Consider the following 19,329-nt stretch of genomic DNA (forward strand, 5'->3'; position numbering starts at 1 on the left):
TCCCTTTGTAATTTTAGCTACCTCATTCTTGTTAAACCCACTGACGGTTTCTGGATGCCGTTCAACAAAAGCCACAAATAAAAGTTAAACTGCAGAATGCTTTCTGCAAGGCCAGATTTCTCCTTAGAAGCTCTTTTCTATTGCTGCCTTAAAAACCCTCTCCAGCTCTTCCTCAGGAGCCCTTTGCTCCCTTCCCTCCTCCCATGACCCCTTTAACATCTCCCCACATCCTTGATGGAGGGCAAGCTCTGTTTTACCATGTCCTGTTATTTCAGCAGCATAAAAATGAAGAGAGGGCATCCAAGTGGGGCAAACAGCTAAAATTAATTCTCCCTAAGCCCCAGGAGTCTCTGACTGGTACTCACATTAGGCAGGTTTTATTAGCTTCACCTAAAAGTAAAAATCATCACCTCTCCAAAGCGAAACAGAAAGAAAAGGGAGATCCTGCACACAAACCAAGCCTAGAAATTACAGAAAAGAAGCCCTTGAGGTGTATTCTTACTACTCAACCTAAAACCCTCTGCTGAATTATGAGAGGGACAGGATGCCACAAAATGTCCCTGGTTCCAGCAGCAGGATAGAAGCACCTCCCAAAAGGTGATTAATCCCAGTCATGGAGACATGGAGCCCCTTTGCCTCTGCCAGGATGCAGCACAAGAATTATCCCTGTGCCCTGGCTTCTTATAGCTCCATGAAACCTTGGAATTTCAGATTTACCACAGCCAGCTGATGCCAGTAGATTGCCTGAAATTCAGGAATTACAAAGGGTTGCTTATTGAAAGAACAGCTGATTACAGATTGAGAGCTCTCCTCTCATTTTTAACGCCCTGCCCTACAAAACTGCATCTCCAATTTCTCACTGACTGGAATGGCAAAATCAGGCATCAACTGCTAGGAAAAATTATTGCAGAGCAGGATGATCCATTATTCCCTAATTCACCTTCCAAAAATGGCTTTGTTTTGCTTTGGGGGTTTTTTGTTTATTTTTTTTCTCCCAAACAGTCACTTTCATACCAAATCACAAGTTCATGACTATTTCTCTGGCACAGCAGCAAACAAGAACTTGAGACAGAAGTCATGAACTCTGAGCTGCATCTCAAAACATCACAGATTTTACTGCAAGGATTGCTATCCAAGTTACTCTGTGGCTTGGACACATCAGTTAAAACCTTATTCTTCTGCAAAACAAACTCAGTCATCAACACAACTCATCAGGACTTTGCTTTAATGGCAGGTCAGGATAAGCACTGTGATCTCTGCTCAATGGTTCAATCTGTCACCAGGATTCAAAGATTCCCACCTCCTGGATTATGCACACCCATCTTCAATGGAAAGGTCACCTTCCTGGTGGCACAAACAAGGACTCATGGCAGATAAATAAAACAATTAGTGGCACAGGAGCAGGCACAGTGAGCATGGCTTGAGCTATGGACAGTGATAACATGGAAGAAGCAAAGACACCTAAAAGATGAGCAATCTACCTTAGTCCAGGAACCATCTCTCTGCTTTTCTAGCCAGAATAACCATGGAATATCCATGAACATCCCAAGACAAGGACAGTGGACACTGACAATGGAACTCATCACCTGCCAGGCTGGATTTCACTGGGCTCCAATGGAAACCAGCACTCAGCTTTCTCAGGAACCAAGCAAAGGAGCAGCACAGCTGCTCTGGAACGGGAAGAAATCCATCCACAATGTACATTTACATTTCCTTTTTGTGTCTCTTTTTCACCTTGACAGCAGAGAGAGAAGGACTTGGAGTCCCTCAGACTCCTCATGACCCACACTGAGGGAATCATCCAGAACAGACCTGCAGTAAAGCCTCACTTGCCACAAGTGATGGAAAAGGACACTTCTGAATGTCAGACTGCTGCAGGAGGCTGCTGTTTATCAGCCATGAGGAAACAATCACAGGCTTGCAGGGAAAACCCAGACTCCCCATCAGGAAGAGAAGGGACCTGGAAAAACCAAGGGATTTATCCACAGAAGTGAGACACACTCCCATGGGCAAAGTGCTGAGTTCCTGATACAGGGAATCCTCCTGTGCTTGCAAACACTTAATCACATTACATCTTCTGTGGAGCCCATTGTTGAAATCCTGCTTTAATTCTCCAACAGCTGCTTCCTAATATGGACTAATACAGGTTGCATTACATCTCTCTATTTTTAGTGCACATGTTTTTGGCCATAACAACTGCTCCTTCAGGCCAAGTCAAACCTGCAGAGAAAACACAGCTAGGAGACAATGATTAAAGATGGGGAAATGCAAGGCAGCAGTAACATGTGTTTAAGATTTATACCTGTTCAGGGAAAGCATTCCCTACATTTGATACCTGTACACCAGCACTTACTTAAATTATTACCAGCTTTGATAAATTGTTAAAACAGGTTGCAAAGTAACTGTGCAGAGAAGCAACACGTTGTTATTTTGTGAATTAAAATATTGATCTTCCTGTTATTTCACTGTATGGGCAGCACATTTGCATTAAAGGAAAACGGGTTCATTTAAACTGACAAAAGAACTTAAAGCAAATCCACATTTAAGAGTAATTTATGAGGTCTATATCATAAACATGAAATAACAACCTTTTGTCCAAAGACAAGCTGCTCTCTCTCATGCTCCTGGACTGTATTTTATATCAAATCCTTCCTATGTAAGGAGACTTTAATACATCACTGGAGACTTTTGGAGAAGTTGTAACAGAACTTACTTTTCCCAAAGAAACAGAAAGTTTTATGACATGGTTAGAGGAGATTCCTGTGCTTTCACAACATGGTTTGATTCTGTCTTGAACATTGATATTTTCTCAAAATCAAGAAAAACCGAAATTTTTTCCTATTTGCAGACTCTGATGGCATAGAAAACATGCAAAAATATGTGTTGAAATCTCAGTAAATAGTTAAACTACTGTTGTTCCATGATAGTTCAGAAAAAGAATCCATTTACTGCAGCTGAGGCTGTGGTGGACACTGTCATATGGAAACAGCTTTACTGTATGTCACAAGCTCACAGAGAGAGTGCAATGAAAGAAGCTCTATCTCAGGGGCTGGGCACTGCAAAAAATCATGTATGATGCCTTAAAAGAAATCTTTCCTGCCTGCCTGGCTCTTCTGCAGGGAAACTCTTACTTGTATGTATTAAAACCTGCAAACAAAACTCCCTTTGACTCCACTTTCTCCATAGAAAAACACATCTCCAGGACCTTTGACAAGAAAGTTGCCAGAGCTGGTCTCTAAACCTAGAGCAGGGTGTGACAGGAGGTTTGTGCAGATGCTGCCCAGTGTCCAGAGATGAGAGGTGCTTCACATCACTGGTGGGATGCTATTTCCCTTGTTCCTCACGACTCCCTGCTCAGAGCAAGTGAAACCCAACCTTCCCTTCCTTCCCCCTCGTTGCATGTGCACCTGGAAGCCCTTTAATAGGTTTTCTGTTTGCCTCACAGGGGCTCATGTTCATGCCTGAGCAGAAATGTGCATTGTGACTTGAACTCTCTCTCTCTTGCTGGACGACAGGTGATAAAAATAAAACATATTCACATATCATATGACTAAGAATAGCACCTGGCCCATGGTGATGGGATCCCTCCTTTGCTGCTGGAGCACTTTGGAATTCAAACAAAGGAATTAAAACATCAGCTCTGGGATTTTTTTTAACCCATTAGTAGACACTTTCAGGTTCAAATCTCAAGGATCCAGTCATGCAAAACCTTAAGTACTTTCCCATTCTTGACTACATCCAGATTAATCCTCTTATACAGATTATTCCAGGAGAAATTTGGCTCCCAGAAAGTTCTCCTGCAGACCTAAAAATAATTTTGAGTGCTGCAGGACATGTAACACCACTCAGACTAAAGGAGTTGTTTTAGAGATTTTAACCACCCCTTATCAAACCAGCCTGATGGCATTACCTGGCCCCAAGCCACTTTCCCCCTCCCAAGGCTGGGGTCTGCAGGGAGAGCACCACATCTCTGGGTGGAACACAGGGGCAATGCCCTTGGAAAGCTGTGCTCTCTGTCCCCCCAGCAGCACTTCCTAATTAAGTTCATTTTGCTTTCTTAAAGTGTTTTCCTGCTCCTCCTCCAAATACTCACACAAGTCATTACATCACCAAGCACCTTTGTTTTCCAAGTTATTAAGTTCATTTATCACAGGAAATTTGCCATTGAGCAATTTAGCCCTGTTTAAATTTTTATGACATGATCAGTAGTTAGCATTAAAAATTCAGGTGATGTTTTGTGCTTTGATTCCCAAATAACCCCAGATTATGCCAGCTACCTCTGAATTACAGAATTTTAAGGAAAAAAAATACATACAGAGATGATTCTTGTGTATTCAGCAAATACAAGAACAGCAGTAAAGGACTGAAAAATGCCCAAACATGGCAGTTTTGTGCGCTTGAAAAATATTCATTTTCTACTGCATTTAGACAGACTTGTCTTTTTCTGTCTATGTCATTCTACAATACAGGGTTTGTACCTAAATGTCTGGCATAGAAATATCCCCATGTATTTACAACCTCCAACCTCTCCTGCCAAGTTTCAGCCTGAGTGAGCCAAATTTTAAGCCACTGGAAAACAACCTCTAGTACAAATCTGACCAATCTATGTTGGTGAGTATCACTGTAAAGAGACCTTTTACCAGGAGAAACTCTGGAAGCACACCCCTAGATGGTCACTTCCACACAGTTTTACTAGAAATGGACCTTTTGTGTGTCAGACAGGATTATTTTTTTCATTTCTAAACTCCTTGTGCACAAAAGTTAATCCAAAGCAGACAGGAGTCAATTAGGTCATTAATGTGCTGAGCCTATTAACAGCCATGAGTTACATTTCTGTCCCTCAACAATAACAAAGATCCAGGGTTTGCCTTTAAGTGGGAAAGCCCATGAGCAACTGCATTACTTTAGGACAGGGCTACTGCTAAGCAAGGCTTGGCTCCCCTCTTAGCACAGCAAGTCAGCACCCAAGGGATGGGAATTCTGTTCCCAGTGCAGCAGTGGCTCCCTCAGGAAGCAGGAGGTGCCACTGGAAATGCTCTTTTATCAGTGTCTTCTTTTAGTAACTTCGTGCTTACTCAGCTCCTCTTTCCCTTTGTGATCCCATGTAATTATTACCCAGCGTCTCCCCAGTTTCCTTCCTTTAGTTCCTCTTCTCAGGGAGGGAATTCCAGTTCTGCCAAGGACAGGGAGCATCCTGCCCCTAAAAAAAAGGTCAGAAGGCTCAGTGACCAAAGGGTGAGGCTCATTTCCTGGACTGATTCTGGTTCAATTCAGATTTTAACTAATGACTGTCTCATTTTACAGTGTAAGAATTCTGAAATGCATTTTCTGTGACCACAGGGCTGCAGCACCTACAGAACTTGGCTGGGAAATCAGAGCAGCGCTGAATTCTGATGTTTTCTCTGAAAAGAGACATAAGGGATCTGTAACTGTAACCAGATCCAAGATTTCATTCTCAGAGAATCAGAGAGAAGATTGGCTTAGTCTGAACCCCTGAGAATGATAAACCTGCTGAACTATTAAGAGCTCAGCTTCACACAGGAGAAAATAAAGGTCCTGGCTGCAGGATTTACCAGCACCCAGTGCAGAGGCAGGCACAGGTTGTTTTGCTGGTGCACAGGTCTGGTTAAACACAAAAGTTGAGATACAAAGCCTTACAGGCAAACTTCAGGTTCCTGTCTGCCTGTTCCAGTGAGCTCCTTCAGGCCTCTTCCACTGCTGCTCCCACAAGGAAGCTTTTTGTGCCTCCTGTTGCTGCCACCTCCTTCCACATCCAACAGCAGCCCTTGTCCCTGAGCACTCAGCTCTTCCCACACCAGAGATTCTCACTCCTGTACCCAGGAAACCTCCCAGCCCTGCTCCCCCCTTTGCCCCTTTGGCAGCCCAGCAGCAGAGCCCACTGCTCCATTTATGGAATCCATCCAGGAGAAGGCAGGAGAGGAATGAAAGGAGCAGAAAATACAGGAACACTGCAACCTAATGAAGAGATTTCACAAAGTTCATAAAAAATAACCCCTCTGCAACACATTCAGAGAGAATTCCAGAAATTATAAAATTTAATTGCTCTAGAGAAGAAAATAATACTTTATATCACCTGCAATTTGTCTGTGTGGCTTTGAAAGTGGAAGAAGACAGGATATGATCAATAAACAGAGCTGGCCATTTCCTCTTGAAAAATGATAGCAAAGCATAATATATGATATAATAGTTGTTTTATCAGATAGAGCTTAAGTTTGATGAGTTAAACACCAGGTAGAAAAAGCAAAATTAAACTCCTAGTTAAAAAAAATCACCTTTCTGAACTACATCTGGTAGTTCCAAATGCACACAAGCCCTTACAAAGCAATTTGAAGTCATAATACAAAGTCTGCTCAGTTGACTCTGATATGGATCGTGTACTCTGCTACGCAAGGAAGAATGATGGCATGAGAAGCTGAAAAAGAAAGCAGATTGCTCTGAAAGACAAAGTGTATCTCTTCCATCTCTAGATATCCCTTTATCCTACTATGAGCTGGATCCCTGGAGTTGGACTCCACAGATGATACTTGTGATTAAATTATATCGAAGCAGGTGAAATGTTTTCCACACTCTGCAATGTGAGGATCACCATTCTATCCCTGCCTGCTCAGCACAACTCCAGTGGAAAGGCAAGATGGAAGAGTCCCCATCAACACTGACTTCAGTTAAAAAACCTGAACCTTTGCTAAAAACCCAGTGAATCCCTCCCTGAGCAGTGCTCACACTGCAAGATTAGAGCAGAATTTATCATCTCACAAGTCCAGTGTTACAGCACATGCCCTGACAACCTCATGTCTGTGATGTGAGTCCTGCCTGCAGCAGCAACAGGAGTCACCCACACTTGCCATCCTTGCCCAGCTCCAGCTGCCCAACCACCAGAATCACAAAATACAGGCAGAATTCCCGTGGCTGTTCTCTGGAAGCACTCCAAGCTCACCTGCTACAACCTTGCAGTGCTCCTCAGGGGCCTGTGGCCTGGAGGGATGGGGCTTGGTGGATCGTCTCCGCCTGATGAAATGTTCCTTCCCACTGAACGAGGTCTCAGATGCATTCACAGGTTGGATCAGCAGCTGCTCTGAGCCAAGCTGGATGTAGCCAACCTGTCCACAAAACAGAAGGAAAAAAACTCCATCAGTTTGGTGCCCAAGCCTTGTCTATCCAGCCTGGTCTGAAACCCAGGTCATTTCACTGCAATGGTTTGCAGTGTGAGGAAATGATGGGATTATGGTTGTGTTCAGCCGGTGTAATAAGACTAAAGAATGTCATCTGCTTCTCTTATTTATTTTTTATATCACTGAGAACTATTTAGAAACACTGTACATGCACAAAGGAAAGGTGAGGATTCCTGTCAACACTTTTGCCTTCCCTTCCTCCTCTCCCTCCAGACACAGCCCCACAAATATGTGTGTTTTACAAGATGCTCAGCTCACATGAGGACAAATAAATCCTGTTAACAGAAATCCCTTCAAAAACACCTCTCCAGCTGCCAGGACTGCCCTGCTATTGAATGGCATTTACTGTCTCAGGGCACAGAGGTGACACTGCCTGCACACAGGAGGCCCCTGTGGGTACCACCCTCACAAGGAACACTGAGTGAACTGATGCAAGTGTGACTTGTAAAGCCACACTGCATTTTTTGGGACCAAATACCTCTTCCCGACTCCATTAAGGGCCACACAGTCAGCTCTGCTCTCCCTGCAGGCTATGGGTTGTGTTTCAGAGGTAAAGCCAGGAATGGACTGCTGCACTGTCCCAGTGTCAGGATTTTCCACCATTCCTGGAATAAGTGACACTAGGAAGGCAAAGACCCTGCCTAAGTAACTCCCCAGGGTCCAGGTCAGAGCACTAAATCCCTGCCTTCCTTGCACCAAGTCCAGACCTTACAGCAGGGCTGGCAAGAACACCTTTGGAAGCCAGCTTCTGCCCCAGGAGAGCCCTCCTCTGCTCACAACCCAGAGCTTTTAAGGTTCTTTTATGCTTTTTCCACTCCTTTTCTGGCATGAAAACAAGAGAGTGAAAGCAAAGTTATCACCTTAAAACTTAACAAAGCCTCCAGGTTTAGTAATCAACACTGAGGTTATAACATGCTGCACAGAGTGAGTATTTACAATGAGGAGCTCTTACTTTTCATTGCACTAATCCAGTGATTATTTATATTGCAATTAAAAGTCTCAAACCACAGCTTTGCCATGTACCTCCCCCTTGAGAGAAGTCTTGAGGTCTGATTTAACTTCTGTTAACAACAGAAGGACTCATCTGGTCTGCCAGGATTGTGCACCTGAGAGGTAAAGGTGCTTCCAGAGAGCTCCAACACCCATCCTGTGCATAAAAAGAGAGGCCAGACTTTTCTGGTCCCCCCTCTCCACTCTCTGTGCCAGCCAGGCAACTCTCCAAAGAAATGCTCTGCACGTACATCCAAATGCTGTATGTTGAACAGCTGACTGCACTAATATGATTTATAATATACATTACATACATACTGTATATTGCACATTTCCACACCTCCCTGCCAAATCCCGTCCTCACGTACACCCAGGAAATCCCTTTGGCCCAGTATTTCCAGCAAGAGGAATTTCTGCCAGCAGAAATGAGAGCTCTCCTCCTTTGACAGCCACACAGACTGAACAGCATTCAGGGTGTCTCAGGAAGGGTCACTGATTTCCAAAGAGAGCTTGGACAAAAAGAAAACTGTAAAAGTTGGTGTCTCCACTGGGCATGGCTGCAAAGCACAGCAGAGACAATCAGTCCCCTGTCTCCGAGGAGACAAGAGACACCTCTTTGGGGGCCTCACAAGAGAGACCTTGCTCTTGGGGCAGGGGAATTGCTTAAGGATGAAATGCCTTGGCACTTCCTACATACAGAGAAAACCCAACATTATTCCTAGGCCCTACAGAATGCTCACCACTTTACAAGACCCCCTCTGCCCTGGAGTGTCCAAAGGGCTGCCTTTTCACTTAAATCACAAGTTGGGCTTTGTCAGATTTGCTCCAGAGACAGCAAAAGCTCTGCTGACCTGTTCTTCCAGCCTCCTTTACGATGCTCTCCACTACTTCCCCTCCTTGTTCCAATCTTCCAGCTGGGAGGTAGCCCCAGCCCCCTTTTTTAATATAGGTTTTAATTATTTAGAAGAAGGGTTGTAAATCTGGTGCCATGGTACTAAAAGCCACACCAGAGCTCCTGACAGACTGCCAACCATCTCAGCTGGTGCCAAAAGTATGTAAGAAGAAGTCAGTTTCATCACCACCCGACATTATCCCAATTTTCTGGCATCAAGAGTGAAAATAATTTAAACCATTGGAAAAGACTTATGTTTCACATTTGCTGTGGAATTGTGAAACCTATGGAGAGAAAGGGCCATGAGTCTTCACCCTGGAATACGTTGGGAAGCATCTCAAGCCCAATCTGACAAGGCAAATAGAGTTTCAAGCAGGAAGGGTTTGCAGGATCAGGCCTGTAAAGCATCCCTAGGGAGTTAAAAATGTTAAAAATTCCCCCAGACTTGCCACTTGGGTTCTGAAGGGTCCCCAGTCCTGCTGGCCCAAAGGAGATCTTTTGGACTCTGTAACTTGAATAGCCTCATCATTATTTTGCTTTTTCCATAAGAAATGGATTCCTCATTTGCATCCCTCAAACCCTGCAGATCCTGTCCTGTGCTAATCCCAGCAGGAGAGATCAAACATCAGCCCTGGACAAATGTTCTGTGCTCTTGTTCTCTTGTCTGAGTTGAGGGTCTGCAGAAGGCTTTTGAAGGATTTTGAAGATAAGAAGTAAAACAGAAGACCACATAACTCGTGGAGCTACTTTTCCCACATCTCAGGAAATCATTCCAATTAAGTGAAATGCTTTGGATCTGCCAATTCCCATTTGCCTGGGGAAATGCATATCAAAAGTTGGGATACTCCCTCCCATCTTTTTCCTCCTGTGGAAGTCCAGGACCTGCTGCTGTGCCAGATCCTGGGACAGCTGAATTTTGGGAAAAGCAGCTGCTGCCCAACCTGGAGGACCTGAGACACAAGAACCCAAAAATTCAGAGGAGCTCACCATCATCTGCATTAATTTTACAGTTGGTATGGCCAGACCATGCAGCTGCCAGAGCCCTGCAGCTCTGCTAACAGGAAAGGCTGGAATGATTTCAGCCTCCAAAGGCAGGCAAACTGACAAGCTGATTAAAACAAACAATAATCCACACTTCCCACTACAGCCCCACTCACCACTGTGCCTAACAGTGGCAAGATCTTTCACATTAAGGATATTTCACATCCTTATTTTAGAAGTCAGCTCAACATTGCTCACCACCAGAACATTCCCATGTGCTCTTATCCAGGGTTTCACACACACAGGGGTCACTCAAGCAACCTGCTCACTCTGTCATCTACTCTTGTACTCCTCTGCCACAAATCATCTTCCAGTGGAGCTTTTCTTGGGCTAAATGACAGCAGGGAAAGGAGGAAGGTCCTCAGAGAGTGTCACTGGAATGACAGTGGCAGCACAGCCTTTGTGTGACCCCATCCTGCCTCCTTGGCTTCACTGCTCTGTCCCTGTGCCCTGTAGTGCTGCTGGAGCTACTGCAGCTCCAGGGCTTGCTCAGAACAGGGATCCAAATTCTCAGTGCTCCCTGCACATGGTTCTCGACCTTCCCACATGTTAGTACTCTCCAACAGTTACACTGTTTTTCCAGCCCTTTTTATTTTCACAACATCTTTGAAGGAGATCTGTGAAATGCTGAATCTTTAACAGATTTTTCTCTTGCTCCTAAGTATTCATTAGTTACATACATAGAACACGCCGAAAAGAGAACAGATTTAAACATCTGACAAATTCCATCCCCTTCTCAATTTCTCAACTGTTACGCTGTAAATCGTTGTTTAACCATTTCCTCAAAGTTAAAAGGAAGTTAATGTTTAAAGTGAAGAACAAAACAACCCACAAATACAGTTTAATAAATTTCATGTGGGTTTTAGTCCCACCCTTATTAACCATGTTTCAGCTTTGCTTGGTTATTATTTAAAAGTGCAATTCAAGCAAATTGAAAAGAAGAGCTTTAAATTAAGTCTTGTTCCAGAATCATCAGTTCTGAGACCAGACCATGCCCAGGAATATCTGCTCTGGCCTCCAACTCTCCAAGGAAACCCCAACATCTTCTCCCTCATGGAAGAGGAAAGAAAATCCCAGCACAAGGAAACCCAGCACAGTAATTTTAAGAGGTTTAACTTCTCAGCTCATGGCCCAGCTGTGGATGAATGCCAGACAGCTCCTCTCCCAGACAGGAGAGTTCAGTGGAGCTGAAGGTTTCCTCAGGGGAAATTGTATCATCTTTAATCCCCACACGCCTGCTCTGCCCTGCTTCCCTCAGCAGCAGAGGCTCCCGAGTCACCTGAAGGGCAGCACCGCCCTGGTGCATGCAGAAAACACTTCCCTGGCCAGGATGGAGCTCCCTGAGCTGCAGCATCTGCTCTGAACCAGGCACCAGCTCCCTCTGCAGTGAAACTGGCAATTCACCAGCCCAAGGTACCTCTGGCACAGGATCAGCCAGCAGGGAAGTGCTCATCTTCCTCACTCACCTGCCCCAGACACCCAGGCTGGCCTAACCCTGCCAGACTGCAGCCTCTTCTGCATCTTTGTTCCTCTTCTTCCCAAGGACAGAGCAGATTTACTGTTCTACCAGGAGTCCTTGGAGTTACTGCTCATTCCCTGCAGGCTGCAGTCCAACCTGCTCAGCTCTGCCCTTCCAGACAGGATCCAAACCCACAGCAGGACACCCAGGTCCTGCAAGGCACTTGCACCCACCTGGAAACCAGGGGACTTCAGAGACCTTAGAGGAAGAAGTCCAGATGGATGCTCTTATCAACTTGTCTGCATCTACACCCTCACAAAGTTTATGGATGGCCCCAAGTGAACAGGACACACCTGAATGAAGAGCCACCATTCAGAAATATTTTAACAGGCTGGAAGATGAGATGCAGAAAGTTTAAAGGCAAATGTACACAAGTCTTGGAAGAAAAGAAGCCCTTTTCTTCTCTGAGTAGGTTGTATGAGACATTACTACAAAATATTTAGGTTTTTCCAACATCCAGTGTGCATCTCTTAAGGTGTAGCTTCAATTAGTCTATTCCACCCTACAAAGAGAAAAATTACTGTTCTCACTCCATGAGCCTTTGCAATGTGCATCATCCATTTCCACCAATCCAGTCTACACAAGGAAGTTCAAAGGAGACAAAAGTGGGCTCTGAAAATGTTACATGAACTAACCTGAACAGGAGGGAGGCACAAACTCTTCTCTGACTTCAACTGAGAAGAATAAGCCACCTTATTTAGAGACAAGACAAAGAGCAATCCTGAACCCTAGATCAAAGACTCTGGATTTTGAAATGGAAGAGAAGTCATTTAGAATCAAACCTCTGCCTCTAAATGCATCCCAGTGATTGCCACCTTTTGGTTCCTGAACAGTTTTCAATGGTTTTCTTCCATTTCTAATTATAGTGCTTATTTTGACATGGACTCTTAAAACAGTAACTGTTTCCAAAATGTAGGTACAAGTATGAAAAGCCTACACCTGCTCTAAGGGGCTGATGCTGCAGTCCAGCACTTCAGCATGTGACAGTGACTAAACTGTGGCCTTACAAAGCTGGAACTTCCCAAAAAACAAAGTTCCTGTACTGGCTGCTGTCTTCTGGTGATGGTCCCGGGGGCTGCAGAGCTGCCTGTGAGTGCCCAGCAGCAGGGAAGGGCAGGGCAGCCCTGAGCTGTGGCCAGAATCCAAGTGCTGGCACAGCTGCACTCCCCAGAGGCCGGTGCTGCCAAGGGGAAGGCAGCAGCACTTTCCAGGAACCCTGTGCCTCTGCTAGGCTGAATTCCCAGCCCGTCACAAGGAACAGGAGGGCTGGAGCATCCTCACACGAGGCACTGTAGCTGTAGCTCAATGGTGAGAGCTTGGGCAGAGCAGTTTTTGCCTCACTCTGACCTCACAGAGCTCGGCCACCCCTCCCAAAGCAGGAATTGCAGCAGCCACACACTGCTTAACCAGCAGCATCTGCCAGCAGAGCTCAAAAACCAGACCCCAACCTTCAGATGCCACGCTGGGAATCTGATACCACCACCAGGAAGCAATTGCTCAGCCTGGCTGCAGCTCAGTTTTCGTGCCACTGTGCCAGGGATTTTGTTTTTACTAGAACTCCACTTGCCCTGATCATTTTATATCACTTTTGTTATGATTTATGGCATGGCTGAGAATATGATTACAGCAAGGCCTGAGCCAGCTGGAGACCAGGACCCAGCATCATTGCCCACTCTACTTCTTAGCAACCAGCTTTCCTGAAGGAGATGTCCTGCTCACCCAGCTAGAATCCAACAAGCATTCCACTGCTGAACTTTCAGGAACCCCCCCCCATGCAGCACTAGAACTGCTCACAAGACAAATGCCAGGACAAACAGGCTGCAAGGTTTCCACTAACCAGGTCTTTCCTCTAGCCCAGCAGGTCTGGCTCATGTCCCACCTGTGAAGCTGCTGCTGAGGGCAAAGCTTTATTCTTCCTGCAGCAAACAGGGCTCAAGGAAGCAATGTGAAAATATATATATTTTTTTAAGTGATGGTCTTAGTATTAAATTGCCAGCCTAGAAGGCAAAAAATTTTGGGCTCTAGAGTCGCCTGCACTCAGGTCAGCTCATGGCAGATTAAAGACTTCCTAGACAATTTGGGACAAACTTTTGATTCCTCTGATCCCAGAAAACATCTCACCACTACATTAGACAGCTTTCACTACAGGTATGCTGGTTTAGTGTGGCCACTGCAAAAGCCTGTGTAAACACTGAAAACAGCCTAAAATGCGAGATGTTTCATGTTTAAAGACAGACTTAGGAACCCAGAATGGTCTACTCAGCTAAAACAAGAAGGTTCATCTACATGGTGCTATGGATTATTTCAATGAAACCTTTCAATAATTAATGAGGTTCATCTTAAGTTTAGTTTCATCCATCTTAAGTTCAGGCTAATCCTCAAGACACTGGTGTTCTGTTCTCTAGTTCTGAGCTCACAAGGGTGTTTTAACTTTAACTCACTCAAATGTACCATGCACCTGCCTTTAGCCCTTTCCCATTCCTGGTGATTATCTGAAGGAAGAGGATGAATGGATTCCTCTAATAGGAAAGGAGAATCCCAACATGCAGAAACACCTCTCTCCCAACACACCTGCCCACAGCACTCCCAGCACTGCCAGGACCAGGTGCACAGGCAAAGGCAAGCAGAGCTTTACCAACACTGTCACTAACACAAGGGGCTTTGGCACAAACCAGCAGCTTTCACACTGATCCCAGGTTGATCCAGCCCAGTTATGTCAATTTAGCCACTGCTTAGAAGTGCCACGATCCAAACAGGTACTGCAATATTGCTGTTCACTTTTGCTGAGTAGTGAGCAAATACTAACTAGTCTTGTCTCTTTTTCAGCTTTCCTACTGGGAATTTTGCCAAGCTTTTTCACCCCCTCCTCCATTCCCTGATCTCAGGCAGTTAATGCTGTGCCTACAACTACATTCCTCTTTTTCTAAAGGTTCCTCCTCTGTTTGTTTGTGCTTTCCAGCTTTGGAAGCCCAGCAAGACTAACAAAACACGCCTGGTGGCAAAAGCATAGAGCTGTTAGTGATTTAAGGCTTGAACTACAGATATTAGTTCTAAGCTGCCCTCGGTGGAACTCAGCTCAGCTCCCAGTGCCACTCAGACCTCAGCATCTCTGTTTGCTGGGGTTTTTTTAATCCTGAGGCACAGCGCCCTCAAACGGCTCCGGAACGAAGGCCGGAGCCCCGAGGGCAGAGCATGAACTGGTTCTCACTATGGTTCAAGGATAAATCTCCATCATCAGGTCTGTTCTGACAGGCACACCTCCCAGGACATCTGCTGGGAATCACTGCCTAATGCCCCGCTGACTTCCTGAAGTACTTTAAAAGTTATCAACAATAATTGCAAACTACTCAATGTCTTAAGCATTTCATTCTCCATCACCAAGAAACTTTCTGTCCCACAGATCACCTGCTCCAACCAGGATGCTCAGAGGAGAGCCCAGCCTTGCAGAGCCACCTGAAACCACAGCCTCAGGCAGAGAAATCCGGACACTTGTGGTGGGAAAAGCCCCCCTGAGTGGGATGTGACCATGCTGGGGCACTGGCTGCTCCCTGACCACAGCTCCCAGAGAACATGCCAACACTGATGGCAGGAGCCTGAGCTGCAGAGCTGCCACAGGATCAGGCCAGGATGGCACCAAATCACCCTCGCAGGACACAGCCACCTGCCCCATGACTGGGGACAGTGACACAAGATGTTCCCTCCACCAGGACGCTCTTCCACAGCACCCTTGGGTTCTGCTGCCCACCCACAATGGAACTGCAGGGCCTGAGGCCCCTCAGGGATGGCTGAGGCAGCTCCACAGGGACAGCCAGGGTGGGCAGGACACCCACCATGGGACAGCGGTGCTCAGCAGGGCCCCAGAGCTGAGGGGACAGGAGGGTCACCTCGCTGAGAGCAGGTGAAGCGCAGGCATCCTGCCTCATCGGGATGGCAGCACCAGCCCTCAGGAGGGGAGCGGGGTGGGATGGCAGCACCAGCCCTCAAGAGGGGAGCGGGGCGGGATGGCAGTGCCAATCCTGAGGGGTGCAGGCTGGCATGGCAGTGCCAGCCCTCAGGAGGGGAGCGGGGTGGGATGGCAGTGCCAAACCTGAGGGGAGCGGGCCGGGATGGCAGTGCCAGCCCTCAGGAGGGGAGCGGGCTGGGATGGCAGCACCAGCCCTGAGGGGAGCGGGCCGGGAAGCCCTGAGGAGAGGAGTGGGGTGGGATGGCAGCACCAGCCCTCAGGAGGGGAGCGGGGTGGGATGGCAGCACCAGCCCTGAGGGGAGCGGGCCGGGATGGCAATGCCAGCCCTGAGGAGGGGAGCGGGCCGGGAAGCCCTGAGGAGGGGAGCGGGGTGGGATGGCAGTACCAGCCCGGCGCAGGTGCTGAGGGAGGCGAAGGAGTCGCTGCGGTTCAGCGCGTGTCCCGAGTAGAAGCAGAGCCGCTCCCGCGGGGGCCGCCGCGCCTCCCCGCGCCGCCGCTCCACCGCGAAGCCCCGGGCCAGGAAGCGCAGGTCGCGGCGGAGGTGCAGGTACAGCTCTGCGCCGGCGGCGGGCAGGCGGAGCAGCACAGCCTCCTCCTCCTCCTCCTGCTCCGCCGCTGCCCGCCGGCGCCGGGGGCCGCCGCGATCCCCTCCGGGCGGCAGCAGGTGGATCTTCTCCAGCGGCACTCGCTCCGGGATCACCACTTCCAGCTCCGCTCCGCCAGCTGCAGGCGAGAAGGAGAGAGGCTCAGGCGCTCGCACCCCGGAGCCGCGGCCCGACGGGGCGGCCGGGGGCTGCGGCACCCCCCGCTCCCCGGGACAGCCCCGCGCTCGGGTTTCAGCGCGGACAGCCCCGCGCTGGAAACCCTGAACGGGCTGCGCAGACAATGGAGCCAGCGGAGCACGGCGATTTATTTCTCTCTATACACACATATATTAGAGACAGAAGCGTGCAGGGAAGAGAGGAACAGAGCAAACGCTAAAGCTACTTGTATCACTAAATATATATATATATAGCTCAGACACAAGCATCGCATTTCACCAACCCCAATAAAAATCTGCAGGGAGAAGGGGAAAAGCAGAGCGAGCCGCAGCAGCAGCCAAGGACAGTCAGCAGCTTTCCACATGGAACGCTACAGCAGCAGCGGGAGGACAGGAAAAGAAAATACAAAAGCCTGCAGCAATTCATCCCGCGGGCCGGGACCGCGGCCACGCAGGGGATGCGGTGCGCGCCCTGCGCTCCGCGCCCGCACGCTGCCGTCCGGGACCGGACCCTGTCAGCGCCGCCGGGGAAGGGGAGCCGGGGCGGCAGGGAGCGCTACCTGTGCCGGCGTCCAGTCCGCAGAGCAGCAGGCAGGGCACAACGAGGGGCAGGAGGCAGCCGTCAAACATGGTAGTGCGGCGGCGGGGCCGAGCGCGCAGCGCAGCGACGAGAGCGGGGCCCGAGTGCGCCCTGCCCGCCCTCGGCACCGGGGATCGCCGCGGCGCGCGCCCGGCCACGCCCCCCGCCGCGGCTCCGCGCGCCCATTGGCGGCGGCCGCCGCCGGGACACGCCCCCCCGCTCCCCCATTGGCTGCGCGCCGGCGGAGCCGCGCGGGGGGAACGCACGTGGGCGCGGCGGCCGGTAGGGGGCGCCCTCTCCTGCCCCGGCCCGGGCCGTGAGGGAGCCGCGGGGCCGCTCCGGGAGCCGGGGCCGGTTCGGGACCCGCGGAGCCACCGGGAACGTCCGGGCTGGGTCTAGGGATCTAAAGGGCGGCATCCCGCCGCTAGGCAGCCCCGTCGTGTTTCCTTCCTCCCCTTTTCCTCATCACTAATTGAACTTAGACACGATTACGGCGGCTCACTTGAGAAAGTCACCATTCCTTTCCCAGTCCCAACCGCAGGTGCCAGGGCTTGGAAGATCAGGGAAAAGATTAGGTTGGCTATATCATAGAATGGGTTAGGTTGGAAGGCACCACAGAGGGACATCTGGTCAAACATCGCTGCTCCAGCAGGGTCATCCCCAGACCACAGTATATGGACACACAGATTTTGGGCAATGATCCCACATACTCAGTCATTGTGTGGATGAAAATAAGAAAAAAAGTGTATAAAGATTAAGAGGTATAAAAATGCATTTTTGCTATCAATGCCCATTTTCACTGCGGTTCTGCAGCCGCTGGAGTTCCTTCCCACCTGGCTGGGACACATCCTGCGTGTCCTGAGCTGTGCCGGGACCAGGAGAACTCGCTTTGACAGGGGCTGTTGAAAGCAGCAGCGTGATTTCCAAGAGCAGAAAGGTTTCCACTGTGTTTGGTGGGCTTTGGATGGGATCCTGTGCTCCTGGCGTGGTTGAGTCATGGAAAGCAGTCAAGACCCAACCTGTTAGCAGCTTTAAATTGTGGTGGCCCAGCAGAGCAGTGTCCTCGAGTTTAAACTTCTGCAAAAATCTGCAACTTTGCTCCTGAAATTGTAGAAGAATTCAAAGGAAGACCCATAAAAGAGTGTGAATGACTCTGGCAGATCTCCCCGCAGCACTTCCACGAGAATTGGAGAATTGTCCAGAGCCATACTGACAGCAGGAATGGCTCTGAGTTGCAAACAAGGGGAATTAGGTTTGGATGCTCATCCCAGGGAGGGCAGGCACTGGGGGAGTGCTGAGAAAAAAATGTTTGGAGCTGGGAACGGGACTGATGAGAGACATGAGCACCTTAACACCATTCTCTTTCTTCCAGGCATTGAACAGGCAGCAAAAGCCACATTTTCTCAGCGAGCTGCTCCTGCACAAGGAGAGAGGCTGTTTGAGAGTCAGAATCTCAGAGCTGCCTCCAGCTCTTCACCCTGCTGGCTGTGCTTTTCCAGGCACCAAGGGACACCCCATGGACACCATGGGCCGGTGTAGCACCTCAGAAAGCCCTGCCCAAAAGCATGTCCCACCTCCTGCTGTGGCCTCAGGAGTGCCCCGCATCCCTCCAGTGGGGTGGCACCTGGAGGGTGTTACCTGTGGTCAGCAGCAAGAGCAAAACTGGGGACCCGCAAGCAGCTCCCAGCAGGCAAAATCAGAGTAAGCCAAGACCCGTGGCTCAAATTCTTTATTAACATGAGATCAGATGAGTTTTAATAGCTCTGTGTTTCCCACTCTCTCTTTCACTCTGCCCCTAATAAGAATTTACCAAAGCAAAGGGACTGGCCCGGACCCATTCAAGTGAGAAAAAATCTCAGTTTGGGGCTGCCTTGCTCTGTGTCAATAGTGTAACATAACATGGAAAACAAAACCTCAGAGCCTGAATTTCCCTCCTGACCTGCTGTGAACCAAAGATTTTAGTGCCTCCCTCCAAGGCCAGGGCCCCGGCTGGCACAGAGTGGGGCAGAGCTCCCCCACAGCTCCTCCACCCGTGGCAATCCTCTGCTCCTGAGAACCACGAGGCAATTTGATTTGTGAGCTGCCAAACCTGGCCTGAGCCCTCAACAGCCACGTTTAAACCCAGACCACCAGCTGACTTCATTTGCTGAGGGACTGGAGCTGGTGCCTCGAAAGGGTTTGACGAGGGGGCTTAGATTTGTTTGACTTTTTAGTAGATCCTTTCTCCCACCTTCCAAAGTCCTCTGCCAGAAAAATAATAACAATACAGAGAAAGAATAAATTTAACAGTGTGGGGGAAGAGAGGCACCAATAAAGAGAAGTCTGTAACTTACTGCATGGAAGGACTTGCTCAGTGGCTGGGCTGGCTGGCAGACTACACTGGAGTAGGGATA

At 48.6% G+C, this 19,329-nt stretch overlaps 1 protein-coding gene across 6 annotated transcripts in view; it reads right to left on the reverse strand.

Moving 5' to 3' along the window:
* ADAMTS17 (ADAM metallopeptidase with thrombospondin type 1 motif 17) overlaps positions 1–17,049 on the reverse strand; it is a 158,382-nt gene extending 141,333 nt beyond the window's left edge. For all 6 annotated transcript variants that reach the window (XR_010347587.1, XR_010347586.1, XM_064388946.1 and 3 more), the window contains exons 1-3: positions 16,917–17,049; positions 15,982–16,319; positions 6,956–7,118 (exon numbers count right to left, since the gene is read on the reverse strand). Coding sequence is in view for 4 of the 6 variants with exons in the window: in XM_064388946.1 (XP_064245016.1) it covers positions 6,956–7,118; positions 15,982–16,319; positions 16,917–16,986 (571 nt within the window). In the remaining 2 variants the exon portion in view is untranslated. The remainder of the gene's footprint in view (positions 1–6,955; positions 7,119–15,981; positions 16,320–16,916) is intronic.
* Positions 17,050–19,329: the final 2,280 nt, after the last annotated feature.

This window comes from Passer domesticus, chromosome 14 (genome assembly GCF_036417665.1).
Source record: "Passer domesticus isolate bPasDom1 chromosome 14, bPasDom1.hap1, whole genome shotgun sequence".
In the NCBI taxonomy this organism is placed as follows: Eukaryota; Metazoa; Chordata; class Aves; order Passeriformes; family Passeridae; genus Passer; species Passer domesticus.